This window comes from Tachysurus vachellii, chromosome 10 (assembly GCF_030014155.1).
Source record: "Tachysurus vachellii isolate PV-2020 chromosome 10, HZAU_Pvac_v1, whole genome shotgun sequence".
Classification (NCBI taxonomy): domain Eukaryota; kingdom Metazoa; phylum Chordata; class Actinopteri; order Siluriformes; family Bagridae; genus Tachysurus; species Tachysurus vachellii.
Genome location: NC_083469.1, coordinates 12,083,099 through 12,100,124, shown reverse-complemented (window position 1 = coordinate 12,100,124; position 17,026 = coordinate 12,083,099). Strand labels below are relative to the sequence as shown.

The 17,026-nt window shown below is 35.9% G+C and overlaps 1 protein-coding gene across 1 annotated transcript in view; it reads right to left on the bottom strand.

Annotated features, from left to right (window-relative positions):
• Positions 1–1,013: 1,013 nt before the first annotated feature.
• Positions 1,014–17,026, bottom strand: part of sntg2 (syntrophin, gamma 2) — a 36,396-nt gene continuing 20,383 nt past the window's right edge. Inside the window, exons 9-17 of the mRNA XM_060879369.1 lie at positions 15,417–15,544; positions 12,708–12,837; positions 10,976–11,014; positions 10,254–10,370; positions 9,423–9,494; positions 9,079–9,288; positions 4,298–4,390; positions 3,163–3,273; positions 1,014–1,773 (exon numbers count right to left, since the gene is read on the bottom strand). Of these exons, the coding sequence (XP_060735352.1) occupies positions 1,642–1,773; positions 3,163–3,273; positions 4,298–4,390; positions 9,079–9,288; positions 9,423–9,494; positions 10,254–10,370; positions 10,976–11,014; positions 12,708–12,837; positions 15,417–15,544 (1,032 nt within the window). The 3' untranslated portion in view covers positions 1,014–1,641. The remainder of the gene's footprint in view (positions 1,774–3,162; positions 3,274–4,297; positions 4,391–9,078; positions 9,289–9,422; positions 9,495–10,253; positions 10,371–10,975; positions 11,015–12,707; positions 12,838–15,416; positions 15,545–17,026) is intronic.

Genomic DNA, 17,026 nt, shown 5'->3' with positions numbered 1-17,026 from the left:
CAGAGTCATTGGCTGAATAATCCATCCAAATTCACACACATTTAATATCTAAGACCTTGAATGAATTAAAGAATTCAGTGTTCACATCCCTTTTAGATATTGTTGAAGTTAACTGAAACTGTGATTACTCTGCATCAGTACCTCTACAATCACACATTAACGTCGCATAGCTTGCATCATGTGACATAATGCCTGAGCAGTGCACTGCAAGCTCTTCAGTCAGGAACCTTTCCTGTGTGAAGGTTTGTGCATAATTAAACAGTAAGGGGCTTGTTCTGAAGTAGCAACCAAGCAAGGTCTTGTCATCTCTTTTGAGCTTGTAATGCAAATTTAAAACGCTGTTTTATTTTAACACAGCTCATTTAAGCCTTCTTTTATTCAGAAAATTTCAGTTTCAAGTAGTTGTCTTCTTTTTGCACAGTAGTCTGCTGGAGTTCTTTGAATAGAACTGAGTGTTGCTACTTTAGAAATCTCTCTGAAGGGTTTTGCTTCACACTAAACTGCTTCAGGTGGTCCTTTTGTTCCAATCTTGTAATGCTAACTAAAATATTAGAAATGAGATCAATTAAATAATTTTTTTAATGATATACATAATTTTGCTGAAATTTTGAGTCAGGTCTGACGATGAACAATTAATGTAGCCTAGGTTTAATATCACATTGCACAGGACTTTAGTGTTTATCTACTATAATTGCAATAATTATTGGTACAGCAATGAACAATGAGCAGAGACTGTACAAAGAGGCCTGTCAGTTTTAAACATCTAAAAGTTTTATCAGTACTCTGGACACAAAAGAAATCTGGGCACAAAAGAGATCATACACCTTTTTGTCAACAGTTAATTAACTGTTCCTTTATTTGGAAAGGTACTGAATAACACCATACAGAACAATGTGGCAAATTATGGGCCTTCGATTTGATCACAGATTAGAAAGAGAAAGAAACTTTTGTATGAAGGTAGTTGGCGACCTTACATGATCTAATTACTATTTAATCAAACGGCTATACTACAAATCTGTGAAATGTGTTATTGTTAAGGAATTTTCTATTGAGAAGGTGAAATTCATGGACACTTCAGTACAAAATGATGCGTTCATGCTAAAAGTTGCTAAAAGTTGAGGCTTTGTTGCAGTTACTGTGCAGCAGTTTGATAAAACAAGGTCAAAGTATAATAATGGAGATTGCTATCATGAAAAATAGATTTTAACAGATTTTACATTGATTTTGGGATATTCATAATCATCGGTCAAGAACTTTAGAGAAAGACACGAGGACAGAAGTTCATATTACAGTATTAACTTCTTCCAAGGTTCACCCGTAATGGTCTGTAAAGTGTTAAATGCAATGCATGCATTTACAAACCCATAATGCCATGGACTAGATGTGAAAATTTGCCTTGCTACATGATCAATATGAGTTCATTTTAAGCAGACCAGTAAAGATAGGATAATCAAGTACCAAACCATTAATCAGTGCATGTCAAAATATCATCTAATCCAAAAGTTCTTTTTTTTTTAACATTTTAGTTTAGAAGAGTCATACAAAAATAACAAGAACTAGATATATTCATAGATATTGTGCATAAAATAGTAGATGAAACCACAGACAAGATGGTACATGTTCTTTACAACACTTGTGTTTCTAGCTGTTGTAAATGTACTTTCGTGTGATGCTTTGATTGTTGACAAAAAGTGGATCCACTGAGGCCACTTTGGCAGCGATAAAAGAGTGGATACAGTGAAGAACTGCTGTCAGATTAGCAAACTCCAGCTCCTGATTAGGTCAAGGAAAAAAGAGAGAGAAAAAACAAAGAACGACAAAATGTCATCATCTGCAAAAAATGCAGTTGTATGTATTAAACAATGGTTTATCTTCTAGGATCATTTGTTATGGTTTGCATGTAATGTAATGCAAACTTAGGTCATTTTTAGTAAGTATTTTAAGTATCCTCAACATTTGCATATATTGAGGATAATTAAAATACTTACTAAAAATGACCTAATTCTGATGAAGTATAAAAACATTTAGCAAAACACTAACAGTAAGCCTAAATCACACAAGTTTAATAATGAACAAACTGTCTGACATTAAAGGGAGCAGAAACCATATGAAAATGTGACTTTAATGATTTTATCATTAGCTCAAAATGGAAAGGCTATGAACAAACTGAAATGCTCCTCGGCACATCAGTACCATAATAGCAATAACTCTCACTTCCTAGACATTTATAAGAAGTCAGATACTGAGTCTCATTACAGCCTAAAATGTCAGTGACACCAAAATTGGATGGTCACAACAGAATCAAAGGGAAGTGGTACCTCAGTGGTTATGGTGTTGGACTACTGAGTGGAAGGTTGTTCAAATCCCAGGACTACCAAGCTGACATTGCCCAGCCTACGAGCTTGGCCCTTAAGCCTCAATTGCTCAGTATGTATGAGAAAAATGGTTGCCATGGAGAAGGGTATCTGACAAACGCCATAAAGGTAATGGTTCCATCGTTTTTTTTGCATAAATGGACATAAGGTTTAAACTGGTTAGTTATTTTTGCTCACACCAACACAGATTTAAATCTAAACCTCCACACATAGTGCTTGAACATTAAGGATCACCTAAGACACTGATCATTTGCTTCATCAGCAATTTATGATCATAAACAGATTTAGTGTTGACACAAGCTGCATATTCTTGGCTTGGGTAATAGTGATTTTTCCCAGGTTCCCTGCTAGATTTTTAAAGCATTTAGGGTAAACAATTTAAATGTCTAGAACCAATAGCCTATAAAAACAAGGACAGGAAAACAAGAATTTATGCAATTTTAGGTTTAATCGGCATATGTGACGGTGTAATAATATCAACTGTGTAGTCAGTAACTGCTTGTCAACAGTGGCAACTGTGGAATATCAGCTGGATGGTGGATTTTGGGTCATTCTACAGTAATGTGCAGTAAACAATTTAAAAAATAAAAGTCGATATGACCTACATTTTGCACCCCAAGAGAAAAGAACCCGTGAGATGGGAAACAAGTGTTTAACAAGCTATTTCATTCTGATCTGATAAAAAGATTAAAAAATGAATAATCATAGATCATTCTTAAACAGAAATTGTGTCATTTGATGTCTGATGGTACAGATTGCATTGATGTACTGCAAATACAAGACTTACCTTCATTTCTATCTGTTGGTTTTCAGAATTTTTAAATAAAAGTTTTACTCTTGTCTTTCCATCATCTGAGGAGCCCTTCAGTTGAGAAAATTTATATCTCCAAATGACTTTCTGTGGATGACAGGTAGATCAGCATAAATAAATAAATAAATAAATGAGACGTTGAAATACAAGGTCGAGGTTAAAGGTGCCAAATGTCTTGGAGTTTCTGTTCAGGATATTAAATCGCTGTTGTATTTGTGAAACTGCTAATCACAGAAAGACTTCCCTACCCCAGTTTCTCCTGTATAAAACATTAAATATTTCTATGACTGTGTGGGACTGTAGATTTGATTCTAAAACAGGAGAGGAAGCCATTAATCAAGAAAAGGACAGCTGATAAAGGATAAAGGTGGTGTTTGTATACTCTTCAGGCAGTAATATGTCAATGTCACATGCTAAACAAATATGTAGTCATGATTGCATCAGCTGGCACTGGATGCTTACTGTATTTGTGACCATTTTTCACTCCACATCCTTCTTTTTATTGTTCAAAATGGATTGTATTAATTGCCTGGCTCATATAGAGGGACTTTACAAATGGACTTATGTACCAGCCCATGAGCATAGAGCTATCCTAAGTCCTAAACAAAGATGGACAGCTGGAGCCTGTAGTGAAAGCAGCTCATTAAGAGCTGCTGAAAAGCCTGATCGGGCCTCGTTTGCATATTCGTCATCGCCAGTCATTGTGGCCGCCTTATAGAGCAAAACCAATCAGCTAACACACACTCACTCCTATGCAAATTAGTTTCAAACCATTAACAATGCAGGCCAGATTTAGAACAGCCTGTCAGCATTGCATAGGCCAATAATATTTAGACTGGGCTATAAGTCAAGCTTATAATAATCCAGATCTAATAATGAGTCATTTCATCCAGCCATGTTTTGATAATAAGGGGAAAGTTGCCTGGAAATGTATTTTAATTAGACATTACTCTCAGCACAAGCTGATGTCTATGAAGGCTTTGAGGGCTCTGAACTATCTCCTTCCTTTTGGGCCAAAATTAGCACATGTTAAACCCTCCAGTCGCACACAGGCCTGTGCCACCAAGAGTAAAGATGGAGTCAAGACCAGCATATTTTTAGTCCTTATTACCTTTGAAATGCTCTCAGAGCAGGAGAAGCCGGATTCAAAGTCGACTGTAAAGCACAGTATTTTCCCTTGGCTACTGCACATGTAGGTTTTTGACTATGAAGTGGAAAAAGAAGTTAGCAGTTAATGTTAAGCAGGCGAAATTAAATTGAGAAACACAACACATCATATAACAGGTACTTCAGAACACTAGGTCATTACACCTGGCTCATATTATCTAACTGTTTCATTCATGCTGATGTAAATTGGGGAATATTTGTCACTTTCCCCAGATAAAGGACAGGTAGACTTTAGTCGCTATGGCAACAGCTGCCCAGCGCTTGTCTTTTTAGCAGAGAGGGGAATGAGAAAAAGCAACGGGTTTGAAATCTAATGAATATATTATGAAGTCAATAGAGAAGGATTTAGTTATTGTTCTTACTGAACAATTTAGTTATAATCTGTCTTGGAGGACACTGCCAGTGGATGTTGCCTTATTTAAGAATTTCTCTTGCATTCCAGCAAAATCATGATCGACAAGCTAATGGGAATGAAAGGAAACAGACTGAAGATAGCAGGGAAAACCCTGATAACAGTGTTGCTTTTTCTTTTGTTGACTAATAACATCTCACTCCATAATTACTGTAGTCAGAGAAATGGACATTTGTGTTTAGCCAAAATGATTAATATGCATTGTGTTTTGATCCTATAAGCACTTTTTATCGTTGTAGCTGTGCTGCTACTGAGTTTCTGAGTCCAGTTTCTACATGCCCTACATTTCTAAATATTCTCCACTGCAAGGAAACAATTGTATGCATGACTATGGAGCTAGTGGCCGGGTTAAATCAAATAGGCGTCAGTCGTGGAGATTTTATGGTCACTGAGTGAGCTGATCATCCTGTAACAAAAACAAGTCTGTGGCATTTAATGTGAAGACATTAAAATTAACAAGCCATTACTTCTTTAATGAAGCTTCGTACCACTGACTAATATGGAATGTATGCCAATTCATGCTGGCTTTATGACGCATTCTCCTGAACACCTTTTCATTTAGTGTTAATTTAATAGCTATAAATCCTAGGTCACAAGGCCAATAGGTTTTTAAGCTCCAATATGGCTGTAGTTCTCTGAAAGCATTTGTCCACTACACAAACCTTTCCAGCGGCTCTCTGCTGCTGCGTATTTGACATTCTGCAGCCCAATGGTTTTATTCCTTTGCAAATGGAAAGCAATCATCCTGAATGTCAGAACACCTACATTTCCATTAGAGGTGGTATGTTAACATCCTTAAATCCTGCATCTTATAATGCCATATTTTGGTGCACTTTATGTCCATGTTTTCCTTAATACAGGGAACAATTGCTAATAGCCTTGATCGCAGAACCTGTCAGCAAAAACTTGAAGGGTGCTTCATTCCTAGACACGACTCCATGCTTTACGAGGCAGGAGACATTCATCTGACAGGAAAAGCCTGATGTCACCTTGTGTGAGCACTGTCTGTGACATGTAAAGTGCAGACTATACAGAGCTAATTGGAGAGCTTCTTCTGGGAATTCAAAAAACACAGTGAGAAGTGCTTTAGGATTTACCCGCCAGCTTGACTGAAGCTTAGATCTGATTAGCCCTTTGGGCAAACTCTGACAGTCTTCTTAATGCTGAAAACTACAGTAGGAACCATGCATGTTTGTTGCTGCAATAACCATAGCATACCTGAACCTCATCTAACTTCAGCGGATGACAAAAACATTTTTCTGTGCACTGAAGAACCTTTTGTGTAATGTGCTCGCCTAAAAGCCAGCGACTGCATCATGTTTAAAGGACCCGAACAAAAACAAAAATAGTCTTTTTTTCCTTGCAGCTCATGTTTATTTCAGACTGTACCCTATTGAATTACAGCCTAAGCTGAATATGAACTACTGAGCATTTATTAGAGACCACAGGAGGTTTGACTAATTGGCTGGAGAACAGAGGATAACCCACTAATCGAAATTCTCCATTATATTCACTAGCCCCTCATTGGACAATGCAAGTTTACAATAAGGCTGGGTGCTTTTTTCATCCTTCTGCTGGTTTCATTTTGTATAAAGCACTGAGAAAGCCACATGCAAGCCTTCTCTGCAAAATACCTTGGGATAATCCTCACACTGGGCATGCTCACACATGCAGAATAAACTCATCAACAACTGAACTAGTTCTGATGACCGGCAGAAACCAAACCACATGGAGCTTTAACTTTGCTCTTTAAGTCAGCCATGAAATCACGCAGTAAAATCCTAAATTGATTACACCCGATAAACGTTAGTGAATTGATGAAAGTGGTGGGTTTACACAGCAGCATGGCTCATGCGTTGTTTAATGAGATCCTTAAACATATTTATATACAAATAAGGACACTACATACAGCAGAATCAGTGAATACTCAAGTTTTGCATACTGATAAGAGGGATTTTGTAGGCTGGATTAAGGGCACTAAGTCTTTAATCTCAATTAATACATTCTGAAAGAGCAGCTTTTTCCTCGTTCAACTTCTAAATCTAATGTGAACTTTTCAACTGCTTCACTTAGGAACTTGCCTTGGGATCTTTTCACACAGTTAAAGGAAAAGGAAAGAAGAGCTTGGAGGAATCATCCTCTTGAACTCCCTGTGACTTTGCCATTTGAAAACTCCACAGTATATAATGTGATTATTATATCTGTCATGCTCTTTCACAAAAAAACTAAACAAAATAAAATAAAATAAAAAGTTTTACGGAGAAGTATTCAGACAATCTCTTGGGGTTTGTAAAGCACACTGGTGCAGAACCACAATGTGGAATAAGGAAAGGTTTACACATGCCGTATTCGTGTTTGTGCTGTATTATATGGATTTTAATCTTTTCTGACAGCTTCTTTTCTTTATATTATTTATAAATGTCTCTAGTTAAGAGTACCGAGCATCACAGCCCTAAGGCTTCGAGCTGCCTTTTTTCACCCTCTGTTTCTATTTTGAGAACAAGGAATATTATATCATGCACTGCTGGCCATTTCTTAAATCCTTGACCTGACATCAGAAGATATACTTTAATAAGCATGCCTCAATGAATTTGGATGAAAACAGACCATGATCGCATGCAGCTTGGTTGGCTAGTTTGAGATAATTTCCCATTTATGTTCTCGTAACATATTAAAATGTTACATTTCTAAGTGATATGTCCTGATTTGCTAGACGGCTAAAGAGGCTAACATTTACTGCTTGAAAAAAAAAGACCATTTATATTTGTCCATGTGAGTTCTGTGATATTTCATTAAAATACTGTTAACACTGGAAATACACCGTATACTGTTTCACATGCAGTGTGAGAGTTCCAACCTTGGCGCTCTATATACCAAATTATTCACATCTTGTAGCATAAAATAATGTGAAAAAAATGCTAAAAAAATGCTAAAAGCTATAGAATGTGTTGTGCTTGACCTTGTGCTTGTCCTGGCCATAAAGAGCAATGTTCTTAATGAATGGTTAAGGATTACATCCTTCAACTCCTGAATTTAAGGCAGCTCACACTTTACAAAAGTTATCCTGCTGTACTTTGCCAGTAAACCGCCGCCACCATCAGCCTTTGTGCGGTAGAGTCAATTTAACGGCTCAGTGAGGGTAAGTCTTACAAAACAGTTTCTTTAGTGAAATTTAATTAAAGCAATAATAATGTTCAAAAAGGAACAAATCACAGGGGGAAAGGCAGGCTTGCCTCAAGTTCCACACTTCTGTTCTGGTCTGCCAGGATAATTAAAAGGTTCACTTGTAAAAGAAAAACTAACTGTATCATTTATTCTGAATGATTGTGTTGTAGACTGGTAATACAAATGTTTTCATGTTAAGAGGTCGTTGTACCTAAAATAGCATAACAGACCATATAAATTAGGAAAAATACAAACTTAACATGTAATTGCATGGCTAGGTTAAGCAGTGAATTACTAGAACATACTCTGATTATATCTCTCACAATTTTGACAGAAATACACGTAAACAGGCATTTATTACCATCAAGTAAATTAGCTTTGTGTCTGCCTTTCTTTGCAAGACAGTTCTTTTTTAAGACAGCACAAGCAAACAGGTTGCTGAATAATTACTGCAATTACTGCAAAAGTATAATTTTCTTTCTAAGACTGTAACATGATTTAGCAGCACTTGGTAAAGTAGTAGAGTTAAATGCAGTAACAAGGCCTTGTGAAATATAACTATTATAATCAATGTTGTAGTTGAAGCTATTTCACTGTAGCTGTGTGTCCTAAGTGTATTTCGTTGAGCTATTGTGTAAAAAAATAATAATAAAGCCTAGAATGCACAGTAAGTGGAGATTATGGCCTTTGTACTTTATTTTATAAAGCAAAAAAAAGTTCATTTGCACATTTATTATTTGTCAATGAATCATTGTTTTAATTTGTAAATACAAGATATGTTTCTTGGCTGTCACCATAATGCACTACAGTATAAAATATGACATTGAAATTTGCATCAGAAAATTTCAGCATTATAGTACGCTTCAGAATACTGTGGCCTCTAAGTACTAATATCCAGTATTGGATCAGAATGTCTCTACATTTACAATTACAGCATAGAAATAAAAAACATTTACTGTTCATGTATGCAGCCACACATTTTTTATCAAGCAGTATATCTTTCTCTCTTATCCTCAAGGTCTGTTTAATAATGCCAGCTCTCTGCTTGTTTCAGACACAAACTTTATAAAGTCCCCAAGCATCTAAACAAAATACATATTATTAAACGTCAGCTTTAGATTTGTTTCCAATGAACCCGTGGCACTCACCCCTGTTCTCTGTACCTCCATGAAGACAGCTCTCTGGAAGGCTTTTTCCCACAGTGCTAGCTCTGTACCCAGCTCCACACTGAAGCAGTGGCTCTGGCCATGACCCACCAGCACACTAAAGCTGAACCCCTCGCTGTCCCGCAGCTCACAGTCCTGCTGCAGGCCCACGCACAGCTTTGGTTGAATCCAGCAGTCTTCAGCTATCCACAGCTATGCAGAGAATCACGGCCAACTCATTATACACTACATGATCATTTATGGTGACCTTTTTGCTCACGAGCAGAACAGCTAATAGCACATGATGCTGCTGGCATAAAATGCTAATAATAAACATAGAACTTTACCTTATGAACCTTAAAGAGAACCTCACAGAGGTTAAATGTGGCCTCAGCTTGAGCCCATTCTGACGCACCAGCCTGGGGAAAAAAGCAACATGCACTGAGTGTTCATATACAACATTCATGGTGCAGTGAAAGAATCTCTGCATGGTGCTTAGCAGTTTCAGGTTTTAGACAATCCTTTGATATTCTGTGAAACAGTAGCTCAGCAAATTTATCTGCATATCTGTTCAATATCCTTCTGCATGACCCACAGCGCTGAAATACTTACTTAACAAATAATTCTGAGTGTGTACCATGAGTTGAACTGACAAAGATTTACTGATTTATTGGTGAACTTATGAAATAAATAAACAGTTTTTTTTTCCATAATATAAGACCCATTCACAGTTTATCTATGCCACTGTTAATAATAAATCTAAAACGTGATTATGTTCTAAGCCATTTTGTCACTGTACTGTATTACTGAGGTAGAGAGTGTTAGATTTCAAATGAATATGAAAGCAATGCTATGCTGCATTTCAGAGGAAGAAATGAAATGATAAAACATTTGTCACAAATAACTTATGCCCTATTATGAGTGGTGGTAATAGCTTTTCTTTTGTACAATCCATTAAAACTAATGGACTCATTATATATGACTATGAAGGATGCGCTGACATCTGCAAAGGACCAGCACTGCCTAAAAGATGTTTATGGAAGGAACACAGCCAAGCACAAGATTGACTGCCAAATCCTATTGGCCTAAAAGTGTCCTTGAGTGGGGTTGTACACTTTATGATTTATAATTGGTAGAGAAAGTGTTTGGACTTTTACTTCACAGAGTTATGTACTTACAGGAGGGCCCCTGAGAATGTAGAGAGAGGAGCCTTTCAATGCCAGGAACTTGTAGCTTTGAACCTGGTTGGCATTGCTCCTGTGAAGGTGCTCATACACCCAACCCATATGGATGATCTGCACAGAGAAACATTCGCATGCTGAAAATCAATTTCGCTCAAACTGCAGAGAGAGGTTCACACTTTGAGCACTGCACAAACATCGGCATTTTCCACCACCAACTTCCACTGCATATATAACTAAACCCCAACTAAAACACAAAAAATTATTGCAAACAGGATAGAAGAAACTAATTTGATGACTTGGAGCCTTCCTTCCTAACCTTGCTTTTGTAGGGTGCAATCTGAGGGAGAACAATATTCTTTTTTTTTTTTTTTTTTTTGTTCTCACAATTCCATGAGTCATATTTTACAAGCATTTTTTTTTAAATAAAATAATTCACAGGAATCTAATATCATATAATCCCAGACTTACTCCTTTGGTCTGTAGTTGTTCACAGGAATAAATTACACATTAAGAGCAAAAGTTCCAAAGAGCAAACTTGCTAACGAGAGTAATGGTGCACATTACTGTTCTAACATCATAGACTTTAATGCTTGAATGCATTTTTATGAATGCTAGGGGTGCTATAGTGAAAGAGGAAAAGTTGATGTCTTTGACCCACATGTCAACACTGTGGATATATAGAGAATAAGTAGAAACTCACTGTAATAAAGGCATACCTGCTCATCAGGAGAATAGTATTTGTTTGCAGATTTTATCTGAAAAACAAAGAAATATTTTGACAATTTGTCTCATTATTATGAAGCCGTGATTATCAATCTAAGCTTACACTCTGATCTCATTACAAAGTTACTTATTTTAGCACATACAAATAATAACTACAAAAATATGAATTAACTAGAATAAAGAATAATAGAAAAGTTTGTGTAGCTACAAAGAATCCTTAAAACTGAATGAGTTACATTATATTATTAGAAAAAGAATGTGTTAAATTGCTCAGAACTTTTGCCTTGCTCATTTTATCATATGATTTTATTATTTGATGCAGATACACACTCAGGTATTCTTATGTCTATGAAATCAGCCATTAATCCATGTAAATTCTTTGCATTGATGTGCAGTCAAAGAGAGAATTTTCTCAAAGAATACAACAAATGAACACAATCTTCTCCAAGTTCCTCCAATTCAAAATCTCTCTTTATACTACTGCAGTGTGGAATTCTCTAATCTAATTGGTCAGAATGTAATAATTCTACGAATCTCTATGAGATTTTAACTGTGGTTTTCTATAGCAGTAGCTCTGACAATAGTACCAGCCTATGACAGGGGCTTTAACTTTAAGCTAGCTTATTAAAAAGACTTTTTTTTTATTTTAGAAATTCTAGGTTCAATTGCAAGCAAACGGTTTGTGCTAGGATGTGGGGGGAAACAGTAGCTTTTACAAAAACAGTAATGGATAAAGCATTTTTTTAACTGCATTTTTCTAGTTTCATAAAATCTTCCACAATATTCAACTGAAAAGCCTTCACAACTCTAAAACCTGTCTTCTTCTCCCCAACTCATCTTTGTTCTTTAACAAAAACAAAGCAAATTCCTTATGTAATAAACTCAGCCACAATGACTGGTGGTCAGGACCTGTCAAGACATACAGTAAGTGACAACGTCACATATAAGGTGGTCAGGACCTGTCAAGACATAAGTGACAATGTCATACACTATTTATGGGTTATAGGTCACCACAATAAAAGTCAGAGTTCCATTTGCCACTTGCACATACAATCATCACTAAATTGTACATTTAGCAATCAGTGTCTGGATCCATAATTAGCTGACGTAAGGGCAGTAATTGCATGTAAGCCAAGCAGCTGTGTGGCAGTAAATCAGAACATGTTTGAGCTCGGCTATAGAAAAGGCCCACTAGATCATCAGTGCTCTAATTAACACGCCACACAGGAAATGAGATCATTAGGCAACATTCTTGTTGGATTTTAGGTCTTGGTTTTGAACGTTGCAACAGGAGAATACGGAACAAGAACACAAGATTATGAGAAACGGGGCAGAAAATAAAGTTCACATGCAACAGAACTATATATTATTTGTGGCAATGTTGGCATTTCTGCTGTCTAGTTGCACTAAAAAGGTAGGACACAGAACTGACCCTGATGTTGTAATTTTGCCTTTTCTATGTTATTGCTCACTTCCTGTGTCTAGGGTTCAGCACAAGCATAATAACAGGCTGCTTTTACCTGTTCTGTCTGCTATAATCAACAATTTCTCTTATCACCAGCCTCTATTCCATGCCAGTGGAAACCGAGCATTAGCTGTAATTGTCTTGTGTGTGTGTTATATTCACCTATCTGAGCGTCCAGTGTCTAATACTAATATTTTCAGAAGAGAACACATTCACTACTCATCAAGCATACTCATCAGGGTTCTGCATACAATACTCACATACTCCTGGGTCAGATCATTAATATTGGTTGATATTGCTTGAAGCCAATCTGTACTTTCTGCTGCAGTGCAAAACTGTAGAATATTTGTGCATGCTCCATCTAAGGCAAATATTTCAAAACTGTTTGACCTGGTTAGAAGATAGAGAGAGAGAGAAAAACGAGTATAAATAAATAAATAAATAGATAAATAAATAAATAAATAAATAAATAAATAAATAAATAAATAAATGGTAAAGAGGTAAAAGGATAACAATTATTTTGTTTTACTTTTTTTTAAATCAAATATTCATTATTAATGACAGACATTCAGATATGGTGGTTTCTTTCTATTTTTGTTCAAATGTTATTGAACTGGAATGTGTTCATAAAAGCATATATTATATGGTAGCATTGCATCTAATGTGATGGCTTTGACATTTCATTGATGTGTGTTTGCAACCTAGTATAAATGAATTACTTTTTGATTTTGTGGACTGACTGCTTAATGACGGCTGTCAGATGTATTCAACCGAAAGTGAAGTGACTATAGAGGCAAAAAACATTTGTATGATGGTTGAGCAGCTGCATTTATCATGATGGTCTTCAAAGACTGAGAGAATGAACTCTCAAAAGTCAGATAGCAAACAACAACACAAACATTCAGAAGATTCAGAGAAAATAAATCTGTAAAAATATAAAATGAATAATATAAATGAATTTTTCTTGCAGTTTCCACACCGGCTGTGTGCAACAACGAGAACACACCATTGCTTAGCAGCACAAAAGTCTTGCCATTAGTCAGACAGTATCCATGTAATCTAGTGTTTATAGACACAAAAGCTAATAGAGTAATTAATTAGATTTGAGAGTTTTACTGTCAGTATAATTTATATTAATATACAGTATCATATTCTTCAATCCTTTGTGCAATATTATAAACATAATTAAAAAACAAGTGAAATTATAATAAGATAATAGGCAGCATATGGATAACCTTGACTAAACGTTGCTGCCAACATTCATTAATAGACCATGTCATTCAGAAATAGGAAGAAATGCAAAGCACAAGAGCTGCCAGCTACTGTATGTAAATGATTTACATATTGATATTCTTGTTTAGAAGACATAGCAAATAAGCTATTCTTTTTCAGCATTTGTTCTTTAGGAAATCAAAGAAATAAAGAACAATGAAAATGTTTAATGTTTCAAAAAGTTTATATAAAAATGAAATTGATCATTTAAACTTGATTGTGATCTAAATTTTTGACTATACTGCATACTCCAACAAACAAATGCCATCATTTGTATCATATCTATATTTTCTCTGAAAATAATTATTTAAAGTGCCATAATTAAAATTAATACAGGTCATGAGTACAGCAGAACGATTCTCTGCTTGGTCTGCTTCTGAGAGAAATTGCCTTGAGAATGTAATGTTCTGCTTGAACTAGCAGGAGGCTGCAGTCAAGTCCTCTGAAACCAAGAATCTGTCTGTGTGAGTGACAGAACACAATAAAAAATCCATTAGTCAGGAGAAGTGCATTTTTATTGGGCTTTACCATGCATTGAGAAAGGGCTCTAACAGAGAAATGAACGACAGAATGAGTGGAAACAAATAGGTTCAGAATGGGTGTGGAAAGGCATAAGAATTCAGGTCTAAAAAAGGTGTTTTGGACTCTCTAGGGAGCTTTAAAGGGAGTTTTAAAATGATAAAAATCAATGAATCTCTCTTTCTGGGGATATGACACTATATGAAGAGTATGAGAAGAATCTGAAGCAAACGAATATATGTGGTTTCCAAGACTATTAGTAATGAAGAAAATCTGGATATTAGAATTTAAGCCAAAGCTAGCTACAGTAGGTTGCAAAACAACTGAATAAGATCCATTATATCAATTATATTACAAACAGCCTGGGGCAGTGATCACCAACCTAATCCAACAGACCTGATACATGTAATTGAGTAGCGTGATTATGTGGAGCAGGTGTGTTAGATTTGGATTCTGTATAAAGGTATATTTCCAAAACAGGATTGCTGATTAATATGCAATGTTCATGAATGGAAAAATGTCCTCCTATAAGAAATAATAACACAATAATAATAGATAGCATCAAGCCTTATCCAATGCTAATGCAAATCAATTCATAAATAATTAATCATGATAGTATATGCTTGTCTATATTCCAGTTCGTGAATCCCATAAGTCACTTTAATTTAAAACTTAGTGTCAAACAGCAGAAAAGTAGGCATCCAAAGCACCAAATGCTTAGAGCAAAGCAATAATAAGAGATTGCTTTAGGAATGTATGATGGTGTTTAAATAAAATAACTTCATGATAACAAAATAAATACACTCAGAGGCAGTTTTCCTAAGTATGAATGAGGCATAGATTTCACATATTGACATTACGATCTTAAAATTTTAATGCAATCATTTTAAATATTTATTTTTCTACTTCATTTGTTGGGAGTTCCGCTTCAGAAGAAATAGTCGGTTGTTTTCCTACAATCCAACAGCAGTTTATCAAAGTTAGTGCTATTTCTTATAAACCTCAGTGCCCCTCAATCTGTGATCTGCATCAGTGACCTTTTCAGACACAGCATGCTGCTGCATAGATATTGGATTTAACACTAGCTCACTTAGACAAAAAATGTCTGCAAAACCAACAAACCGACCAGGTTATGCCACACGTTGGATCAGGAATTGCATCACAACGGATTACTGCACCTTAATTTATCGCTTCCAGCTTTGTGTTTAGAGACTCGAGCCATTGACAGGGGGAGGGAGACAGCGTCCAGCCAGCGCTTCTCGTACTTTGGTTCATTACCCGAGGGTGAGGAGGGTGAAGACGGCGCCTAGATAGAATAAATGAGATAAAAAAGAAATGGAAAGACAGGCAAAAGGATAAGCATGAGAGGAGGGGCAGTTCATCTTAACCCCACTTCAGTGCACTTTGATCAGTGAAAACAACAACTGGGTCGCACGCTTCAGTAGGATCATGAAGCCGCATGCTGCCTTTAGATAATAAACCTCGCCTTCTTTCTGTACAACTATTCCTGAGTATTTACTAAATGAGAACCATTTGACACTTTGAAGATCAGGACAACACATATATTTACAATAAATATGCAAAAAACATGAAGCTTTTCAAGAAAAATAAGACAACAAAGATTGAAACAAATTGGTTTGTGCTAGTCATTAAAACATTTATATCAAAATCCCAGACTAGGAAGAATCTCAGGCTATGAAGCACTTTGTGTCATGAGCAGCCTCTTCATAACACTCAAAACTAATATCATTTCATATCCATGTGATGCTGGTTTGCATGTTTTGGATTTAATTCCCCTGCCTTGTTTATCTCCATGAAAAAAAATATCTGTGAAAAGCCACCAATAGATTGTGGGTCTGTGCAGACCCACTCTAGCACTGTAACTTGATTCAAAAGTGGAGACAAAGCCCAATACTCTGCTTCATCACTAAATAACTAAGAAAACTGAAGAGCTGTTCTCAAGCTGAAGTACTCTTAATTTAAAAAAGCATCTACAAGGGAAAAAAAATAATTATTGAAAAACTATGCAGTAAGATTGTCCAGGATCTACTATGAATTTTTTAGAAATACAGTGGAATTAATGCAGAAGGTTACAGTAATATGCAAATAGAACAAGTAAAGAAACTCTGCAATGCTAATGAGTTTACAGAAATGAAAAGTTTCTACATTTAAAACATGTAAAGTAAGAAAAAAAAAAATCAACAAAAAGCATCCTTTTAAACTTGGGTATAGATTTTGCTGGAAGTTTTTTCCCCAAGTATCTTGGAGAACCTGCCATATTCTTTTGCAAGCTTTGGCTGTCACACTTGCTTCTGGTCTCAGACAACCTTGGTGAGTTTTTCTTTTGCACAGTACTGCATATAATGAGGAATATGAGTCAGGGGTTCTGATCGGTTCTGGAAGTATAAAGGGTTAAAAAAAATACTGCTAGACAGTTCTACAATCTATTGTCATGAATTGCAAATTAAATTCCCTAAAATACATCCAGAAACCAGAAGCTACCTGAAGTTCTGCTGCTGACTTAGCTCTAGAGCATGGGTACACTGATAAGCTGTGATAGAACAAGATGCCATTCTGTTGTGTGGAAAAATATTCCATCATAGAAAATAACTCGTATCCCTATGAAGTCATACGTGTGAGCTTTAAATTAAACAACACCATGCTATACACTACAGACTCCACATCCATAATCAACATTTTAAGGAAATAAGACTATATGCAGTTATATACACATGCAACAACTGTGCAGCTATTTCATCACACCACATTTCTAATTGCTGTCTAAGTC